We start from the raw sequence: 17,386 nt of genomic DNA, 5'->3' as shown, positions 1-17,386 counted from the left end.
ATGATGTGTCTGTAATAGAGGCCTGGACATATAGGCTTTATTTTGTCTGGATGGCCATGTGTCAGAAAATATGGCTATTGGGGATTGGTTAGTATCTGTGCCACAAGTTCTTTACTGCAAATGACTGAGCTATATATACCAAAATGCATTAAATTCATTTACTAACTCCTAGTACATTATAATACGACATTTCTCTTCTTGAGACATATAGGGCTAATAATTGTTCCTAAGCTGAGCCCTGTTATTCTTTTTTGAATTATTTGATACATAGTTTATAGATGTTCTATTGTCTTTTTGTTAGGGCATAGCTGTCACTGTTCACAGTATCCTCATACCTTTTCTAATTTGTTATTTTCTTTTCTCCGGGCTGGGGAAGCAGGTAATGATAACCATCATAATAATGCTATGATGTACTATGCTTATTGTATGTTTTATGCATGTAATACAGTATTAGAGACTATTAAGTCTATCTCTAACTTTAGGACTCTGATGCACATACATTCATTTTACAAATGAGGAGGGTGAAGCTCCTGGAATATCAGTAACTTGTTAGGAGAACTACAATTGTTAGTACCGTAATTAAAATAAGAATTGATACCCAAAAAGTTGCATGATTTTCATTACAAAGTCTTTGCAGTGTCTATTTTAACTATTTATAGAGGCATGGTTATACTTTTTCATTTTTGCTGGGTACAGACAGGAAGTTTGCTAAATAGTTAAATTCTGGATAAATCAAGTGCTCTATCTAAATATACCTCTGTGAATACACTTGTACAGCATGCATACACACACAGCATGCACACATATCATACCTTTTTGGGGAAATCTTTAATAAGCATAGCAGGTAAAGAATAGATTAAAAATCTTAAAACAGTGACTGCAAAACCTACTATGCATTGTAAAAGAATCTGAACATAGAGAAAATATTCTTCAAAACGGCATTAGTATGAACAATCTGTTTCTCTCTAGAGATCCCAGAGTGCTTCAGATGTGGTTTTAGTGAACATATGCTAAGACAATATTCGACCTGAAGTATCTCTCAAACTATTAAATCTATTGAGTCAATCAAGATGGGGTAGAGTATATTGCAGTAATAAACACTGCAAAATCCCAATTGTTTCTTTTTTAAAAAACTCCTTGGCAACTTCTTTTTTAAAATTTTTTAAAATTGCCTTTGTGTCCATAGCTAGAAACAATAAGAGTGTCATCCATTTCTATGCAATTAATATCTTTTTGAGCAAAATATTCTTTACATTTCAAAATTTATACTACATTGGCACTGATATTCAATATGGAATAGTTACTACAGGACTTACTATATATGGTAAATATGAGTTAGAGAAGACTAATTCGAAGATTGACTTTTTATTTATTTCTTCAGTGAGTAGCTTAATTTTTCTTTGACATAGTTCTTCCCTATATAATACATTATAGGATACACTAATCACCCTAGCAGAACATGAAAAATTACAGTCACTAGATTTTTCTCAGATTAGGGATACTATACTGTCCCATAGAAATCATCATCATTATCATCATTTCAGTATATTTTAAGAACTATGAATTTTGTAGTTAATACTAATAGACTAATAACAGAAGACACTTCAAAATCAATCTATAGTTTATGGCAATCAGTGATTAGTGTTTTTCAGTAGTAGTAGTTTTCACTGTCAGCGGTGCTGAACACTGATTTGTATAAAACTGGGTGCTTAACACATGTCTATGGATTTGGCCTGCTGTGTTTGATACCTAAACCATTTGAAAGTATGGGGCTGACATACTATGAAGAAGAGAATTAAGCTCATGCAGAACAGTTATTTCTGGTTTTGCAATAATTTCTGATTTTGGTAAAAATAATATCTTGCAAAGAGTTGATCTCAGGGATTATCTTGAGCTAGAGATTTTAGCTCAAGTAAATTAAAATAAATGTATTTAAAATTATTGACATCTGAATAATTAAGAAATTGGGAAATGTATATATATACTGACGTACAATAATCTGATATCTTTATCAGTTTGCAATTTAAAATTTAAACTGCTCATTTTGCCCCTTGGCAAATATTTGTGGTGAATAGTGGTAAATTAAAACCATTATAAGTGGGGAGGGTATAGCTCAAGTGGTAGAGCACATGCTGAGCATGCACGAGGTCCTGGGTTCAACCCCCAGTACCCTCTCTAAAAATAAACCTAATTCACCCCAAAAAAAAATTAAATAAAACCATTACATTTATAAAAAGAATAGGTCACCTAATTTCCTCTAATTCTTTTTTAGGTCGAGATTTAATTTGTATCCAGTCTATGGATGGGATGCTGATGGTGTTTGAGCAGGAAAGCTATGCTTTTGGGAGATTTCTCCCTGGTTCTCTTTTACCTGGCCCTCTTGCTTACAGTTCCCGTACAGATTCCTTCATTACTGTTTCTTCCTGCCAACAAGTTGAAAGTTACAAGTAAGTTTGGAAGTTGAACCTTTGGAATCATGATTTTTGGTGTGTGTGCTGTTGATAAATTCTTTTCCACAAAGAACTTTGAATATTATTGCAAATAAAAAAAGAGACTGGTTTCTTTGTAATTGTGGTGACTTAGAGGATATCATTTACATATCATAACATATTTGGAAGGCAGTATAGTGCAGAGATTGAGAGGAAGGATTTGGAGAGAAGCAGACTTGGGTTGGAATCCTGATTTTGCTACTCACAGCTGTTTAATGGTCAGTATCTTATATTTTACTTCCTATAAAGGAAGTAATAATGGCTATTTTGACAAACTTGTTAAAAGCATTAAGTGTATGTCAAGTTGCCACCCCATGGAAAATGCTCAACAATTATTGTGATTGTTCCCTGAATTATAAATATTAAAACACAGTGTGAGTGAAAAAAAATCCAGATACAAATACATATGTAGAATGATTTTATAACAAAAAAAGAATATATGTGACATAGGAAGAATACTGGCAAGAAATAGAAGTGTTGTTATGAATGCTTTTAAAAGAATGATTCACATAAGTGAAGTATGAAAATGATCCTATGAAAACAGCTTATACTTTTTGCTAGAAATTCTTACTGATTTTCATGAATTGTGTTTGAGAGAACACTTTTCTCCTCTACCAGCTAAATTTCAATAAAAATTATCATTTTGAGTTTTTGAAGGCTGTGGTTTTTGTTGGGAGAACGAGAGACAAAAGTAGAAATCCATTTTGGGAAAAGAAATAGACTTGGAGGATTACAATAACTTCAGTAATTGTATTATCTTACTGATGGCAGCATTTAGAACTTTAAATCTAAGCAACACATCATTATAGCTTTTTCAGTATTATTTTTGGCCACATGATTTTTCCCAAGGCAGGAAGAAAATATAAATTTATCAGGCAAGAGCTGTAAATTTTTGTCTTTAAGTTTTAATATTGTGTATAGAGCAAGTTAATGTAGTTTTCCCTTCATAAGAGATAATCTATGTTTTTAAGAATTATTATTAAGGCACCTGGGATTCAAAACTCTGAAAATAAGCAAATGTTTATGACTAAGCAGAAGTGAACTGATGGTGGTAATATATTATTATGTCATATTCCGTCTACAACAACTATGGCTCTTGGCCAAAGGAGGTGAACTAATTGTGGCACTGCTACTGGTAATAGATAAAATATTATAATTATTTTGAGAGGCTGAGAAAAATATCTAAATAATTCATTCAAGCCTGACAAAACTTAAGCAATATTGGAAAGATCTGCTTTTCAGCTTTCCACCCAGTTCTGTGACTCAACTCTTGTCAAGTAGTGTGATACTAGCAGTGTTACACTGGGGTCACAATACAAAGATTTGAATGTGCCATGACTTACTCTTTGAGATATGTGCATAGGAATTAATTTGGTGATAACTCCAGGAGTAATTGGATGAGGAAGCAATGTGTAGGTTTTCTTAATGTGTAAGTTTAACCTCACACTGTTTTAGCTGTGGTAATTCTCCAAAATACCAATCTATTAAATTCATCTCCACCTAGATTACAAAATACGCACTTTATTTATTATGTAGATCTTTTGTAATGGTAAAAATGCATGGGATATGTAATTATTGTGAAATGATGACAATCAAGAGGGTTTATAACATTAAGTAGTATGTTGTATCTATATACACTTTCAAGTTTAATAGATTAAATGATAATCACTGGTGTAATTTAGGATGGAAGAAAGCATGAATATTGTAAGTTTGTTCCTTGGAGGCTTCATTAAATCTATTTATAATCAGTTAAAGTGTAATCAGTTAGTAGAAAAGGCTTTTAAGACATAATTCTTTTTCATTTTTGATACTGGTATTTAATTACTTTAAAAACAGATCAGTTATGTTCAGATAGGAACTAGAGAAAGTTGTGAGTCTCAAACTTTAGTGTGCATAAAAATCACCTGAACATTCTTTTATAAAATGCACAATTGTAGATTCCCAACCCCCGAATCCACAGATTCTGATTTAGTAGGTTTAGGGAAAAGACCCAGAAATCGTCATTGCAAGTACATACTTCAGGTGATTCTAATTCAGGGACACACTTGAGTGTTGTTTCTCTTTTGAAGTGAGAGAATTATTTACCTTTTTTTTTTTTTTTTTTTCCGCTAGTGGAGGGGCTTAGGTACCACCATTTCCTTGGCCATGTTTATCTAAACTGGATCGTCTTTTATTCTCCATTTCTTTCCTTCGCTGGTCAGAATTATTTAGTCAATAAACCGTGACGTTTCTACTTTTTTCCCTCTTATTCAGCCCTTCCTTCCCATTCCCACTGGCATTCAGGCCTTTATTTTTTCTCTTGGATTTCGGTTTTCTTACCTCTAATCTAGACTTTGAAGGGCCCTTCTTATATCTATTCTTTTTAAACACCTCTTTAAGCTGGAATAATTCTCGTTGTCCATTAAAAAAAATCTAAACCTTCTTATATGACATTAAGTACTGTGTATAATCCAGTCCCATTTTTACCTCTATTAACTGGACTTTCAGATTTGGAAGGCATTTTTAAAATTAACTGGTTCAAATATCCTCCTTTTTTTCACCTCCTCGATATCTTATTGTCTAAAACACTGATTTTTGCACAATATTATATATTGCTTTTCTGTATTGTGTTAAAATGTTCCCGAGTATATTTTGCATTATCAGGTTCCTGAGGGCAGAATCTGTTTTAAGTACTTGTTCATTAAAGAAATAATCATTTCTTTGGTTCAATCATTCATTCAGCAAACATTTTTCAAGAGGCTTCTCTGTGCCACACACTGCCGAGTACTGGAAATGCAAAGTCAGATATGATCTGTCTCTTGTCCTCCAGCAGTGTGCCAGCAAGTGGGGGAGGTAGCAAATCACCTGTTTCTTTTCATTATGATACAGGCTATAGCATTGCTGTGCACAGGACACTAAGGACGCCTAGAGGTGACACCTTTAAGTAACAGTTGAACCTAAGGAGGCTTCCTGAAGAAATATTTGTGCCATGAGTTTTGTCTTCCTCTCCTCTTTACTATACACTTTCCCCTGTACCCTTGCAGTGGCTCCTAATGTGTTGCTAAGTAGACAAAAGGCTTTAAATCAGTATTTTAAAATGTGTTTGTTGAATTTAATGGATAATATTTTAGAAAGAAGACTGTGTTCTTCACTAGCCTTAAGCTCTTGACAAGTTGAAATATTTGGTGTCGTCCATGTATATTCAGGGCTTCTCTCTTTCTCTTTTGCCCATGCTGTACTCTGTCTGAAATGCTCTTCCTTCCTTCTCTGCAAATGAAAATTATGAAGCCTCCCTGCTCCCCATTCAGTTCTTCCCTGACCTCTCTGTTAGTAGCATCTCCTCCTTCTCAATTCAGAGTAATTTTTCACTGCTTTCCGGAAGCACTATTCCCACTTTCACTGATATTACGTATTTACATGTTTTTCTCCTTGACTAGGCTGAATGTTCCTTGATGGCAGGGATTTTGTATCCTCTGAAGTGCCTAGCATTGTACCTCGCTGAAAGTAGATGCTTAACGAGATCTTGATGAAGGAGTGAAAATTTTATGAGGAAAACTTCTGTTTTGTTACTGGCATCTTTCAGGGAAAATGGTTATCCCTAGCATAATCAAGAATGTTTTAGCTGTTGTTGGAAAGAACATAGTAATGCTCTGTATCCAGAGCTTCCATTTCTAGTAGAGTTCTCCAGGTTAAATATGAAACTTCTAAAATCTCCTGGCACTTTTTGAGGTGACAGCTATTTTTCATTTGAAAATAAATGATTTTGGAGGGTTTACTTTTGTGTTCTGTGACACCTCAATGCATATTTTAGTTACTTGCTGCTGTTTTTATGATGTGATACAGAAGAGCACTAAATTATAGATTGAGCTTGTCACTGGTGCTCCACAGGACCTGTTAAGCGTTTGTTGCTATTGGGTCAAAAAGCACCACTGTTCACTTGGACTTGCTGTATTTGTGATTAGTGCCTTTCTGTTCTGAGAAACATGTATGACACTCTTTCATGAAATCTTATTACATTGGACCTGATTATTCTTTCAGCCGTCTCAACAAGGGCATTTTATTCTTTAGCTTATATCACTGAGCACTTGAGTAGTAAGAAAAAAAAAAACCAAGTGTTTTCTTTCAGAATTTTCAGAATTTCAGAATTTTCAAGTCTGCCTGGAATTGTTTGGTTTTGGAAATAGATTTCCATGTACATTATTGGTCACAGTTAAGAGGATTTAAGGAAGAACCATAAAATAGATGCTATTGTAAGTTTGTCATCATCTTAATTTATTGTCCGTTACGTTTAGTAATACAATACTCATTCTGAGTTGTCCTCCAGGAAGAGAAATGGTCCGATTTAGAAATCAGGAGTCAGGCTGTGTCTCTGCTTGCTGTTTTCATGTTAATGAGGCCACTTTAGGGGTTCACTTATTCCTCAAATGAAGTAATAGCTCTTTGTTAACAAGAAGCTTCAAACAGCTCAAGAGCTTTGGATTTCTGTAACAATCTCATTAACATCTGTATCATCCTCCAGTAGTAGGCTGGTGTCTACAGGAAATGAACTGCCTATGTTATTAATTGCCTGAGGTTAAATCCATAGCAAAACCAGCTCTGGGCTGATGTTCTAGTCACTGGTGCATACTATTTCTGCTGCTACAAACTGGGAAGAGTAAAACAATCCTATTCGGAGGTTGAAATGTGAGGTCTAATTATTTGGCACTTTTAGAGACTTAGAAATGTTGGAAGTCAGTCTCAGATGGTATGGAGACTTTTGCTGCAACTTCCTATGGAATTTTTTAGTATGGTTTTACAAGGCTGAGATCTTCACCCTCCTACCTTTATTGTCTCATTTCCCATGACTCATTCCTCTCTACCATGCCTCTCTCTTGCCCTGGCCTTTCATGTCTCTTTTACTGCTGCATGCCTTTGCATGTGCTGTTTGCTTTGCTGTAATGCCTTTTACCTCTTTAACAGCGTGCCGAGTTTTCACTCATTCTTTAAAACCTAGCTTTCTCCTCCTGAACTGATACCAAGAACATTTATATTTCCTCCAGCCCAATTACCTGTTTCTGCCACCATGTTCCCTTAATACTATATGCATACCTTCTGTTAGCACAGGGCACTATGGATTACACTTATTTGTTTGTATATGAATCTCCACAACTACTTTGGGAGGTCCTGGTGGATATAGACCATATGATAGTTTTTCCTCTTGTTAATGCCTATATGAGATCTCTACTATATGTTTATTGAATGAATGAAATTTATATACATTAAGCTAACTGTAAGACCAATTTTCGTGAATGCATTGCAAAGTCTATCTTAATTCATAGTTATTCAGCATCCACTGAAAATTGGAGGCTTTTTACAAATGAAGTATTCCTGAATGAGGTAGGATGCTTTAAGAGTTGTTACATGACATTTGAATACCAGTGTACATTTCAGTCCTTATTGATATATTCCACACTGCCTTTATTCATTTAGGCCCCTGGTGTTCACACCATCAGACATCTTTCTCTTGGACAATATGAAATGTCTGAATATATCTATTTACTAATTTTCTTCTTAGCTATTGAAGAACAATGCAAGGTGTTTTGATTGAATAAAGGAAAGGAATCTATGAGCCTGAAGTTTCTTCATTTTGAGTAGGATTATTACTCTAACAATATACCATTAATTAATGGGAAATAAGGGGATTTAAACTTTATTGTCTAAATTAATCATGTAAAAATAGAATGGTATTTATAAATTGTTTTTAAGATTGATTTAACTAAATGTTACTATTGAAATAAAAGCTATAAGATATTTATAGAAAGTCATAATGTTCATAATGTCCATTATTGAGAACTTATTCAAATAAATTAATAGGTGATCTCTATGTGTATATAAATCTGTATCTGTTTGTCAATCTATCAATCAATAATTAGGGACCTAATATATAACAGATACTGTACTAGGCACTAAATTATTTTAAAATTCTTGTAACAATGTTTGAGTTAGAGATTATTATTCTCATTTTATAGGTGGGAAAGTTAAGGCACAGAATGATTAATTTTTAAAAATTTACTCAACTAGTTAGTGGTTTAGCTGGGAATTAAACTCAGTTTTTCTGGGGTCCATAGATTATGTATTAATGATTTCTATTATTTTTGGTTGCTTTGCATTATTATTATTATTATTACTTTTTAATTTGGTGTTTTGATGCTAACTCTTTCTTGGTATTGTTATCACATAAAATTCTAATAGAAGTGCTTTGATATTTGGCAGAGCTATTCTCCTAATATTGAATTTTGGGATATTTGATTATAATTTCTCTATCATTATAGTTTTACATAGTCTAATGTCACAGTATCATTCAATAAGAATTCATTGCTAATTTTACAATTTTTAAAATTAAAGAAAAAGTGATTCATAAGGCTTGTAGATAATGTGCACTTATTTATTTATTTAAATTATATTAAGATTATGTGCTTTTAAAGTTTAAAATAATTTATACTTTTTAACTGTAAAGTCACTTACTATTATTCCATGTCTCTCAAATAGGTACCAAGTACTTGCTTTTGCAACAGATGCAGATAAAAGACAAGAGACTGAGCAGCAAAAACTTGGTTCTGGAAAAAGACTGGTTGTAAGGCCTTTTTTTTAATATATGAAATTTTAACAATGTTATATCTAATCACAGATATTTGTTCAGAATAAGAATTCCTGGGAAGAAAATTAAAAAATCCATTTCAGCCACTTCTCTTTTCTATGTTAAGATTATATCAATGATCAAAGAATTTAGTTGGCTATTTTTGAGCAATGAAAACACATGTCTAGTCATGGTCATAATATACTAGACTATAGACTTGTACCACTAGGATTATAGATGTCCAGATGGAATCACTTTTAACTGACGTGATTATAAAATAATAGAATAAAAACAGAAAAATGAAAAAAAATTCCTTTAATAGGCAAAAAGATTGCTACTGGAAGGCATGTGATGAAATATATAAGTAAAAGATGAAAATTCACAGCCTGCAAAAATAAAATTAGCTCAATGGTGTAAGTAAGATAACTTGAAAAGTAGTTTGATGAAAAATTGTAAATGATAAATTCTCAATTTATTGGAAATTAGGGAATAGATGCTGATTGTGGACTCTTCCTTATCCTGATACCCTCTGTGGACAGGAAGGCAAAAGGTTAGAAGGAACTGAAGATTATGATGGAAAGAGTAAAGTGAATTTGAGAAGGATAGATGCAGTAGACATGAAGAAATAATGTGGAATTTAGAATGATAAAGAAGTAATATCAGAGAAGACTAATTTTCTATATTAGGATACAGAAGTTAAGGGAGATGGTAGAAAAGAAGGCTAACTTGGAAATAGTAAAGAATGAGATGAAAACATTTTCTCATTGGTAGTAAAAGGTCAAACAGCACAAATATAATGTGAAACAACTTGGCACAGAATTTGTAGGCAGCATACTAATAATAGTTTAAGCATAGACTTTGGAGTTAGATAGATCTTGAAAGCTATAGCTACTACTTATTTTGAGCAAGTGTATTGACTTTTACATTTTTGTTAATCATTTTATCTTTGTTGGCTTATTAGCCAGAGTGCTTTGTTTCGTTATTTTAGTGGTTGCTTTAGAGTTTATAATATATATCTTTGACTGGTTTACTTTCAGGTGATATTATGTTGCTTCATATATAGTATATGAACCATACTTCTGTTTCTCACCTTCCAGCCTTTGTGCTATTGTCATGTATTTTAATTTTACATATACTATAAAACTTCACACTACATTGTTATTAATTTTATTTAGTCAATATCTTTTAATAAGATCAAATTATAAGAAAAATACCTATATTTAGCCATGATGTTACCATTTCTGGTGTTCTTGATTAATATATGTAGCCCCATAGTTCCATTTGGTGTCATTTTCCTTTCTCCTGAAGGACTTCCTTTCACCTTTCTTTCAGTGTGTGTCCACTAGTGATGAACTATTTCAGTTTTTATGTTTCTGAAAAAGTATTTTTGCCTTTGTGTTTGAAAATGTATTTTTTGGTTACAAAATTTTAGTTTAACTGATTTTTCCTTCTAATACTTTGAGATATTGCTCCATTGCCTATTTTTTTAACTGACATAAAGTTGATTTACAATATTATATTAGTTTTAGGTGTACAACATAGTGATTCAATATTTTTTATAGATTATACTCCTTTTAATTACATAACAATGGTTGTATTTCTCTGTGCTGTACAAAATATCCTTGTTGCTTATCTATTTTATACATAGTAGTTTGTAACTCTTAATTCCATACCCCTATCTTGCCACTCCCTTTCTCCCTCTCCCTACTGGTAACCACTAGTTTGTTTTGTATATCCGTGAGTCTGTTTCTGTTTTGTCTCTATGTATGTTTTAGTTTTTAGAAAAATTCCACATATAGGTGATAACATACAGTATTTGTCTTTTTCTGTCTGACTTCTTTTACTAAGTATGAACCACTTAGGGACCATTAGATCCATCCGTTCCGTTGTAAATGGCAGAATTTTATTCTTTTTTATGGCTGGCTAATATTACATTTCATACACACACACACACAGACACATATACACACCTCATCTTCTTTATCCATTCATTTGTTGATGGACACTTAGGTTGCTCAGTATCTTGGCTATTACAAATAATGCTGTTGTGAACAAGTTAGTGTTTTTGTTTTCTTCAGATATATACCCAGGTATATACCTCTATGAAATTAGTTGGAACAGTTAGCTAATGAGATCTTGAAGAGGTGTCCTTATGTGGAAGCATCCCTATAGAGTCTGCATGTGCTCAGTGATTTTTGGTGGGAAAGCTGGATGTGACATGAACATAAGTCACATCTTTCCTTAGAGTGTGCTTGCAGATATCACCTTGGTAGGATGTGGGGCTGGAGAAGAAGGAGCTACCAGGCTTCCTCTCTGTTCAGTGGTCATCACTGCCCTAGGGGGGGCAGGGTCAGTCCCAAGTTGCTGGAGCAGAAGCCCTTAGGGTGGGGTCTGAACTGGTTCTATTCCCTTTAAGTGTGAGCTCTCCCCACTCCTGGAATTGGCACCCTTGTCTCAGAGGCAGTAGTGCTGGATTAAGAGGGCCTGTACAAGCTGTTGGTGTGCAAAGGGGTGTGTGGCTGCAGGCAGAGGTTGGGCTCCTTCTGATGCTTTGCCTGTGTGTGCATCAATAATGGCTTCCCCCTCCCTGCTTAGACATTGCTTTGAGTCTTAGCTGCCTCTGTGTCTCATGGCTGGGTTCTTTCCCTAGTTGTAGTAGCCCTCACTCCAGCATGGAGCTGCAGTGTGAGGTAAGTGGGGCTGGAACATTCGCTCTGCTCAGGCTAGGGTGCTTGCAGTGGTGGTTGCAGGAAACCACTCAGCTACCCACGCAGTTCCAATTTGTACTTTCCACCATGTTTCAGGAGTAAGCAAGTATGTCTCTCCTACCCAGCAGAGTCCAGGCTTCCTCCAGCCTTTCTGTTAGTCTCACCAGCCCTCCAGCTGGCCAAGAGGGCTTGTCTTCTCTATGCAGGACCCCAGGGCTGGGGTGCCCAATATGTGGCTTTAACTGCTCACTCCCTATGGCGTATTTTTGCCTGTGCATTCTCCCTTTTCCTCTGAGTCCCCTGTCTTGGGCACAAGTCTTGATCTGTTCGCTTCTCTTCCCTTTCTACCTGATTATGTGCAGATGTTTCTTTTAGCTTTGGTTACACAAGATTCTTCCTGCCAGTTTCCAGTTAATTTTCAGTGAGAATTGTTCCACATGAGATACATTTTTGATGTATTCATTGGGGGAGGTGAGTTCAACATCCTTCTACTCTGCCATCTTGATTTCTTCCTCTCAGAGCAGAGATCTCCTCCATCTTCTTGTTTGTAACGTTCCCATGAGAAATCTGCTTTTATCTTATCTTTGTTCCTTTGTACATTATGTCTTGTTTGTCTGGCTGCTTTTCAGATTTTCTTATATCACTTGTTTTGAGCAATTAGTTTATGAGGTACTTTGTGTAGTTTTCTTTCATTCTTTTTTGTGTGTGTGTGTGTGTGTGTGCTTAGGATTTGTTGAACTTCATGTATGTGTGAATTTATAGTTTTCATGAAATTTAGGAAATTTTAAGATACAAGTCCTTGAAATATTTTTTCTTTTCTCCATCTTATCTCCTCTTCTCTCAGTTACATGTACATTTAGGCTAGTTGAAGTTGTCCTACAGTTTACATATTTTCTTTTTATTTTAAAATATCTTTTTTCTCTATTTGATTTTGGATAATTTCTATTGCTATGTTTTCAAGGTTACTAATATTTTTCTGCAGTGTCTAATATGGTATTAATTCCAATCTGGTATAGTTTCTGTATCTACAATTTCAATTTGTGTGTTTTAAAATATCTTCCATGTATCTACTTAACTTTTTAAAGATATAGAATACAGTTATAATAATTGTTTCAATATCCTTGTTTTCTAATTCTAACATCTGTATCAATTTTCAATTTTTTTTTACTTCATTTTTTTTTTTTGGTGGGGAAGTAATTAGGTTTTTATTTATTTGTTTGTTTTAATGGAGGTACTGGGGATTGAACTCAAGACTTCATGAATGCTAAGCACATACACTTTACCACTGAGCTACGCCTTTTCCTCTAACATCTGTATCAATTTTGAATCAATTTCAGTTTATTTATCTTCACATCGTGGATGACATTTTCCTGTTTCTTTACATGCTTGGCAATTTTTTGTAAGATGCTAGGATATAGTCAATTTTACTTTGTTGGGTGCTAGATATTTTTGTATTTCTATAACTCTTCTTGAGCTTAGAACTGGGATACTGTAAAGTTACTTGGAAACAATTTGATCCTTTTGGGTCTTGCTTTTAAGTCTTGTTAGGTGGGACCAGAGCAGTGCTCATTCTGGGGCTACTTATTTTCCACTCCTGAGGTAAGACCTTTCTGAGTGCTTTACCCAGCTCCTTTTGAATTGTGAGGTGTTCCAGTCTGGCTGGTGGGCACAGGCAGCATTCCAGGCTCTATGTGAATACTGGGCACTGTTACTGCTAATTTTTTTGGGTGGTTCTTTCCCTAGCTTTGAGCAGTTTTCAACAGGAACGTGCTAATAAGTACTCAGCTGCATATTTGAGATGATTCTTTATAGATCTCCGAGTTCTGTCCCTATACTGCTCTCTCTCTTTGGCATGCTGTCTTGTGAACTCTAGCTGCCTTGATTTTTCTGAACTCTCAGCTTCCATCTCCTCAACTCAGAGCATCTGCTGGACTTTGCCTGGGTTCCTTCTTCCTGCGCCATGGCCTAAAAACTGTCTCATGAATGGAGCAATTACACCACTCACTTCATTTGTTTTGTATTTTTAAGGGATTTCTGTCCTTTGTTTCCTGCTATCCAGTGCTTTTTAAACTGTTGCTTCATACATTTTGTTCATGTTGTGGTTGTTTCAGGTGGGATGGTTGATTTTTTTCCTATTACTTCATCTTGGCTGGAAGTGGAAGAATTTTTAAATAATTGTTCTTAGTAAACTTTTGTGCTTTTTGAGACTCATTAATTTAATATATGGTGTATTTCCCTAGGGTAGGTTACAGAGAGTAGCCCTCAGTACCTAGTGAACTGAAAGTATTTAGTGGCTAGATCTCAGCCGGTGGCCTCAGAAACTTGATTTGCCCGTTTACTCTGAATCGTTATCTTTCAGAGTCAGGGACATATCAGCCTGAGTTATAGGTACTGAAAAATAATGCTAGAATGCCAGGCTATTAAATGTAATGAGAAATGTAACCACTTTAGGACTGATGTTCCTATCTTGTGTTCAGTGGAAACTTTTCATATAGGGAAGTTACACTTGAACTAAGAGATAATTGAATGATTTCTTGGTGTTGAGTCCTAATTCAGATTAAGATACTCTAATGCATCTGCTTATATTCACTATGCTGTCTCCCTACTCCAGATAGTGTTTATATACACATTGATGATATCTGCCTCTGACTATCCTCATTTGGATTTCATACCTTCTTCAGATATTTTAATAATCTAAAGTAGATAGATTAATACCCAAGTCATTTCTGGATGGCATGAAAATTATACGTATCTTTAATTTGACTTTTCGTATCTCTTCTTTGATCTATTAATTGTTGAGTCTTGCTTCAAAGCCTAACTTTGAGGGCTATCTTACTTCCTCTTTTTCTGCATACTTTTGTGTATCCATCTCACTGTTGTTGCCGTATACAATATATGCCTGTCAGCCAATGCTTTTCAAAATAGTATGTATTTGCTTTTTGTGTTTTCCTGATATTAACTGATTGGGGCTGAATTCTGAGAAACTCTTTTTTACATGTCCATTTTACATTTATTTCTTCATTATTTTAAGAAACATTTCTTAAACATTGATCATGTTCCAGAGCAATGGAGATACCCTGAGAAGCTCTTATGTGTAGAAGATCCTGTCTATAGTACTACAAATGTTTGATGACTTCTCTGTACATGCATATTGATAGTTTCAAAAAGTATCTTTATATCAAAACATTATATATACAGCAATATGGCTGTAGATTTTATTGGTTATTAAATTTAACTTGCAAAGTAAACACAACAGCTTTCTTATGGAAAATTTTCAGTGGAGCAAATAACTTCTTTATGTATATTTTTTTGAACAAGCCATGGAACCTCCTCTTCCATGACAGGACTTTTGTACAGGCAGCTCACTTTGCATGGGATGTTCTCCCACCCTCTTCACTACCTGCCTTTTTTCCCTTCTAGCTTTATTGAGGTATAATTGACAAATAAAAATTGTATAAATTTACCACGCACAATCTGATGTTTTGACATATGTATACATTGTGAAATGATTATCACAGCTAATATCTATCACCTCACATTTTTTTGTGCTAGAATCACTGAAGATTTCTCAACAAATTTCAAGTGTATGATGTAGTATTATAACTATATGTACATCAGATCTCCAGAACTTATTCATCCTGCAAAACTGAAACTTTGTATCCTTTGACCAGCATCTCCTTATTTCTCTCATACCGCAGACCCTGGCAACTACAATTCTACTCTCTGCTTTTATGATTTTGACTTTTTAGATTCCACAGAGAAGTGCAATCATGCGGTATTCATCTTTCTGTGCCTGACTTACTTCACTTAGCATGATGTCCTCCAGGTTCATCCATGTTGTTACAAATGGCAGGATTTTCTTCTTTTTAAAGACCAAACAACAATATTACCCACATACATGTATCTATATAGTGATACATATCTTACATTTTCTTTATCCATTCATCCATTAATGGATACTTAAGCTGATTCCGTATTTTGGCTATTGTGAGTAATGCTTCAGTGAACATAGGAAAGCAGTTATCTTCTCAATATTCTGTTTTCATTTCTTTTGGATATATACCCAGAAGTGGAATTGCTGGATCATATGGTAGTCCTATTTAAAATTTTTGAGGAACCTCCATATTGTTTCCCATACTAGCTGTACCATTTTACATTCCTACTAACAGTATACAGGGTTCCTTTTTCTCCACATTCTCACAAACACTTGTTATCGCTTGTCTATTTGATACTAGCCATTCTAACAGGTATGAGGTAATATCTCATTGTGATTGTGATTTGTATTTCCCTGATGATTAGTGATGTTGACCATTTTTTAATATACCTGTTGGCTGTTTGCATGTCTTATTTTCAGACAATGTCTAATTTGGTATTTTGCCCACATTTTTAATACTGTTTTTTGAGGGGAGCATAATTAGGTTTATTGATTGATTGATTGATTGATTGATTGATTTTTACAGAGGTACTGGGGATTGAACCCAGGACCTTATGCATACTAAGCATGCACTCTACCACTGAGCTATACCCTCCCTTTGCCAATTTTTAAAATCAGTTATTTGTTTTCTTGCTATTGAGTTGTCTGAGTTCCTTATGTATTTTTGAATATTATCCCCTTATTGGATATATGGTTTACAAATATATTCTCCTATTCCATAGATTGTCTCTTCACAGTGTTTATTATTTCCTTTGCTGTGCAGAAGCTTTTTAGCTTGATGCAATCCTTTTTTGTGCATTTTTATTTTGTCTGTGCTTTTGGGGTCATATCCAAAATATCGTTGCCCAGACCAATGTCAGGAAGCTTTTTCCTATGTTTTCTTCTAACAGTTTTACAGTTTCAGTTCTTATGTTTAGGTCTTTAATCCATTTTGAGTTGATTTTTGTGTGACGTAGTCTTTCATTTTCATTCCTCTGTATGTGGATATCAAGTTTTCCCGATATCATTTACTGTCCTGTTTTCATTGTGTGTTCTTGATACCTTTGTTGAAGTTCAGTTGACTATAAATGCAGTTTTATTTCTCAGCTCTGTATTCTACTCCATTAGTCCAGATGTATTTTTTTTTTTTAAATTCTAGTACCATGCTGTTTTGGTCAGTATTGTTTTGTAGTATGTTGAAATCATGTAGTATGATGCCTACAGTTTTGTTCTTTTTGCTCAAGATTGCTTTGTCTATTGGAAATCTTTTGTGGGTTCGTATGAATATCATGATTGCTTTTTTTAATTTTTGTGAGTAGAACATTGGAATTTTGATGGGGATTTGAATCTGTGGATCACTTTGGGTAATATGGACATTTTAGTAATATTAATTCCTCTAATCCATAAACATGGCATATCTTTACATTTATTTGTGCTCTTCAATTTCTTTCATCAGTGTTTTATAGTTTTGAATGTACAGATCTTCATCTCTTTGATTAAACTAGTATGAGTGTTTTCGAACTGCTGAATAGCTAATATCATCTGGCAAGAGGTGGAACAAAACCTACTACAGTCTATAAAATATTGGAAATATGGCCATAGGAAAAAAAGGAAATGAAGATTAGCCATTGTTTATGTCTGCTTTGTTGTAAAGTATTTCTTAATTGTACTGATGTGAAAC

General features: G+C 34.3%; 1 protein-coding gene across 8 annotated transcripts in view; it reads left to right on the top strand.

Moving 5' to 3' along the window:
• Window positions 1-17,386, top strand: part of BBS9 (Bardet-Biedl syndrome 9) — a 383,745-nt gene that overhangs the window by 81,191 nt on the left and 285,168 nt on the right. For all 8 annotated transcript variants that reach the window (XM_064487454.1, XM_064487458.1, XM_064487457.1 and 5 more), the window contains 2 exons: window positions 2,273-2,447; window positions 8,997-9,081. In XM_064487454.1, coding sequence (XP_064343524.1) covers window positions 2,273-2,447; window positions 8,997-9,081 — 260 coding nt within the window. The remainder of the gene's footprint in view (window positions 1-2,272; window positions 2,448-8,996; window positions 9,082-17,386) is intronic.

Source organism: Camelus dromedarius, chromosome 7, assembly GCF_036321535.1.
Source record: "Camelus dromedarius isolate mCamDro1 chromosome 7, mCamDro1.pat, whole genome shotgun sequence".
NCBI lineage: Eukaryota > Metazoa > Chordata > Mammalia > Artiodactyla > Camelidae > Camelus > Camelus dromedarius.
Note: the sequence above shows the minus strand (reverse complement) of the source record. Positions and strands in the feature narration are given on the sequence as shown.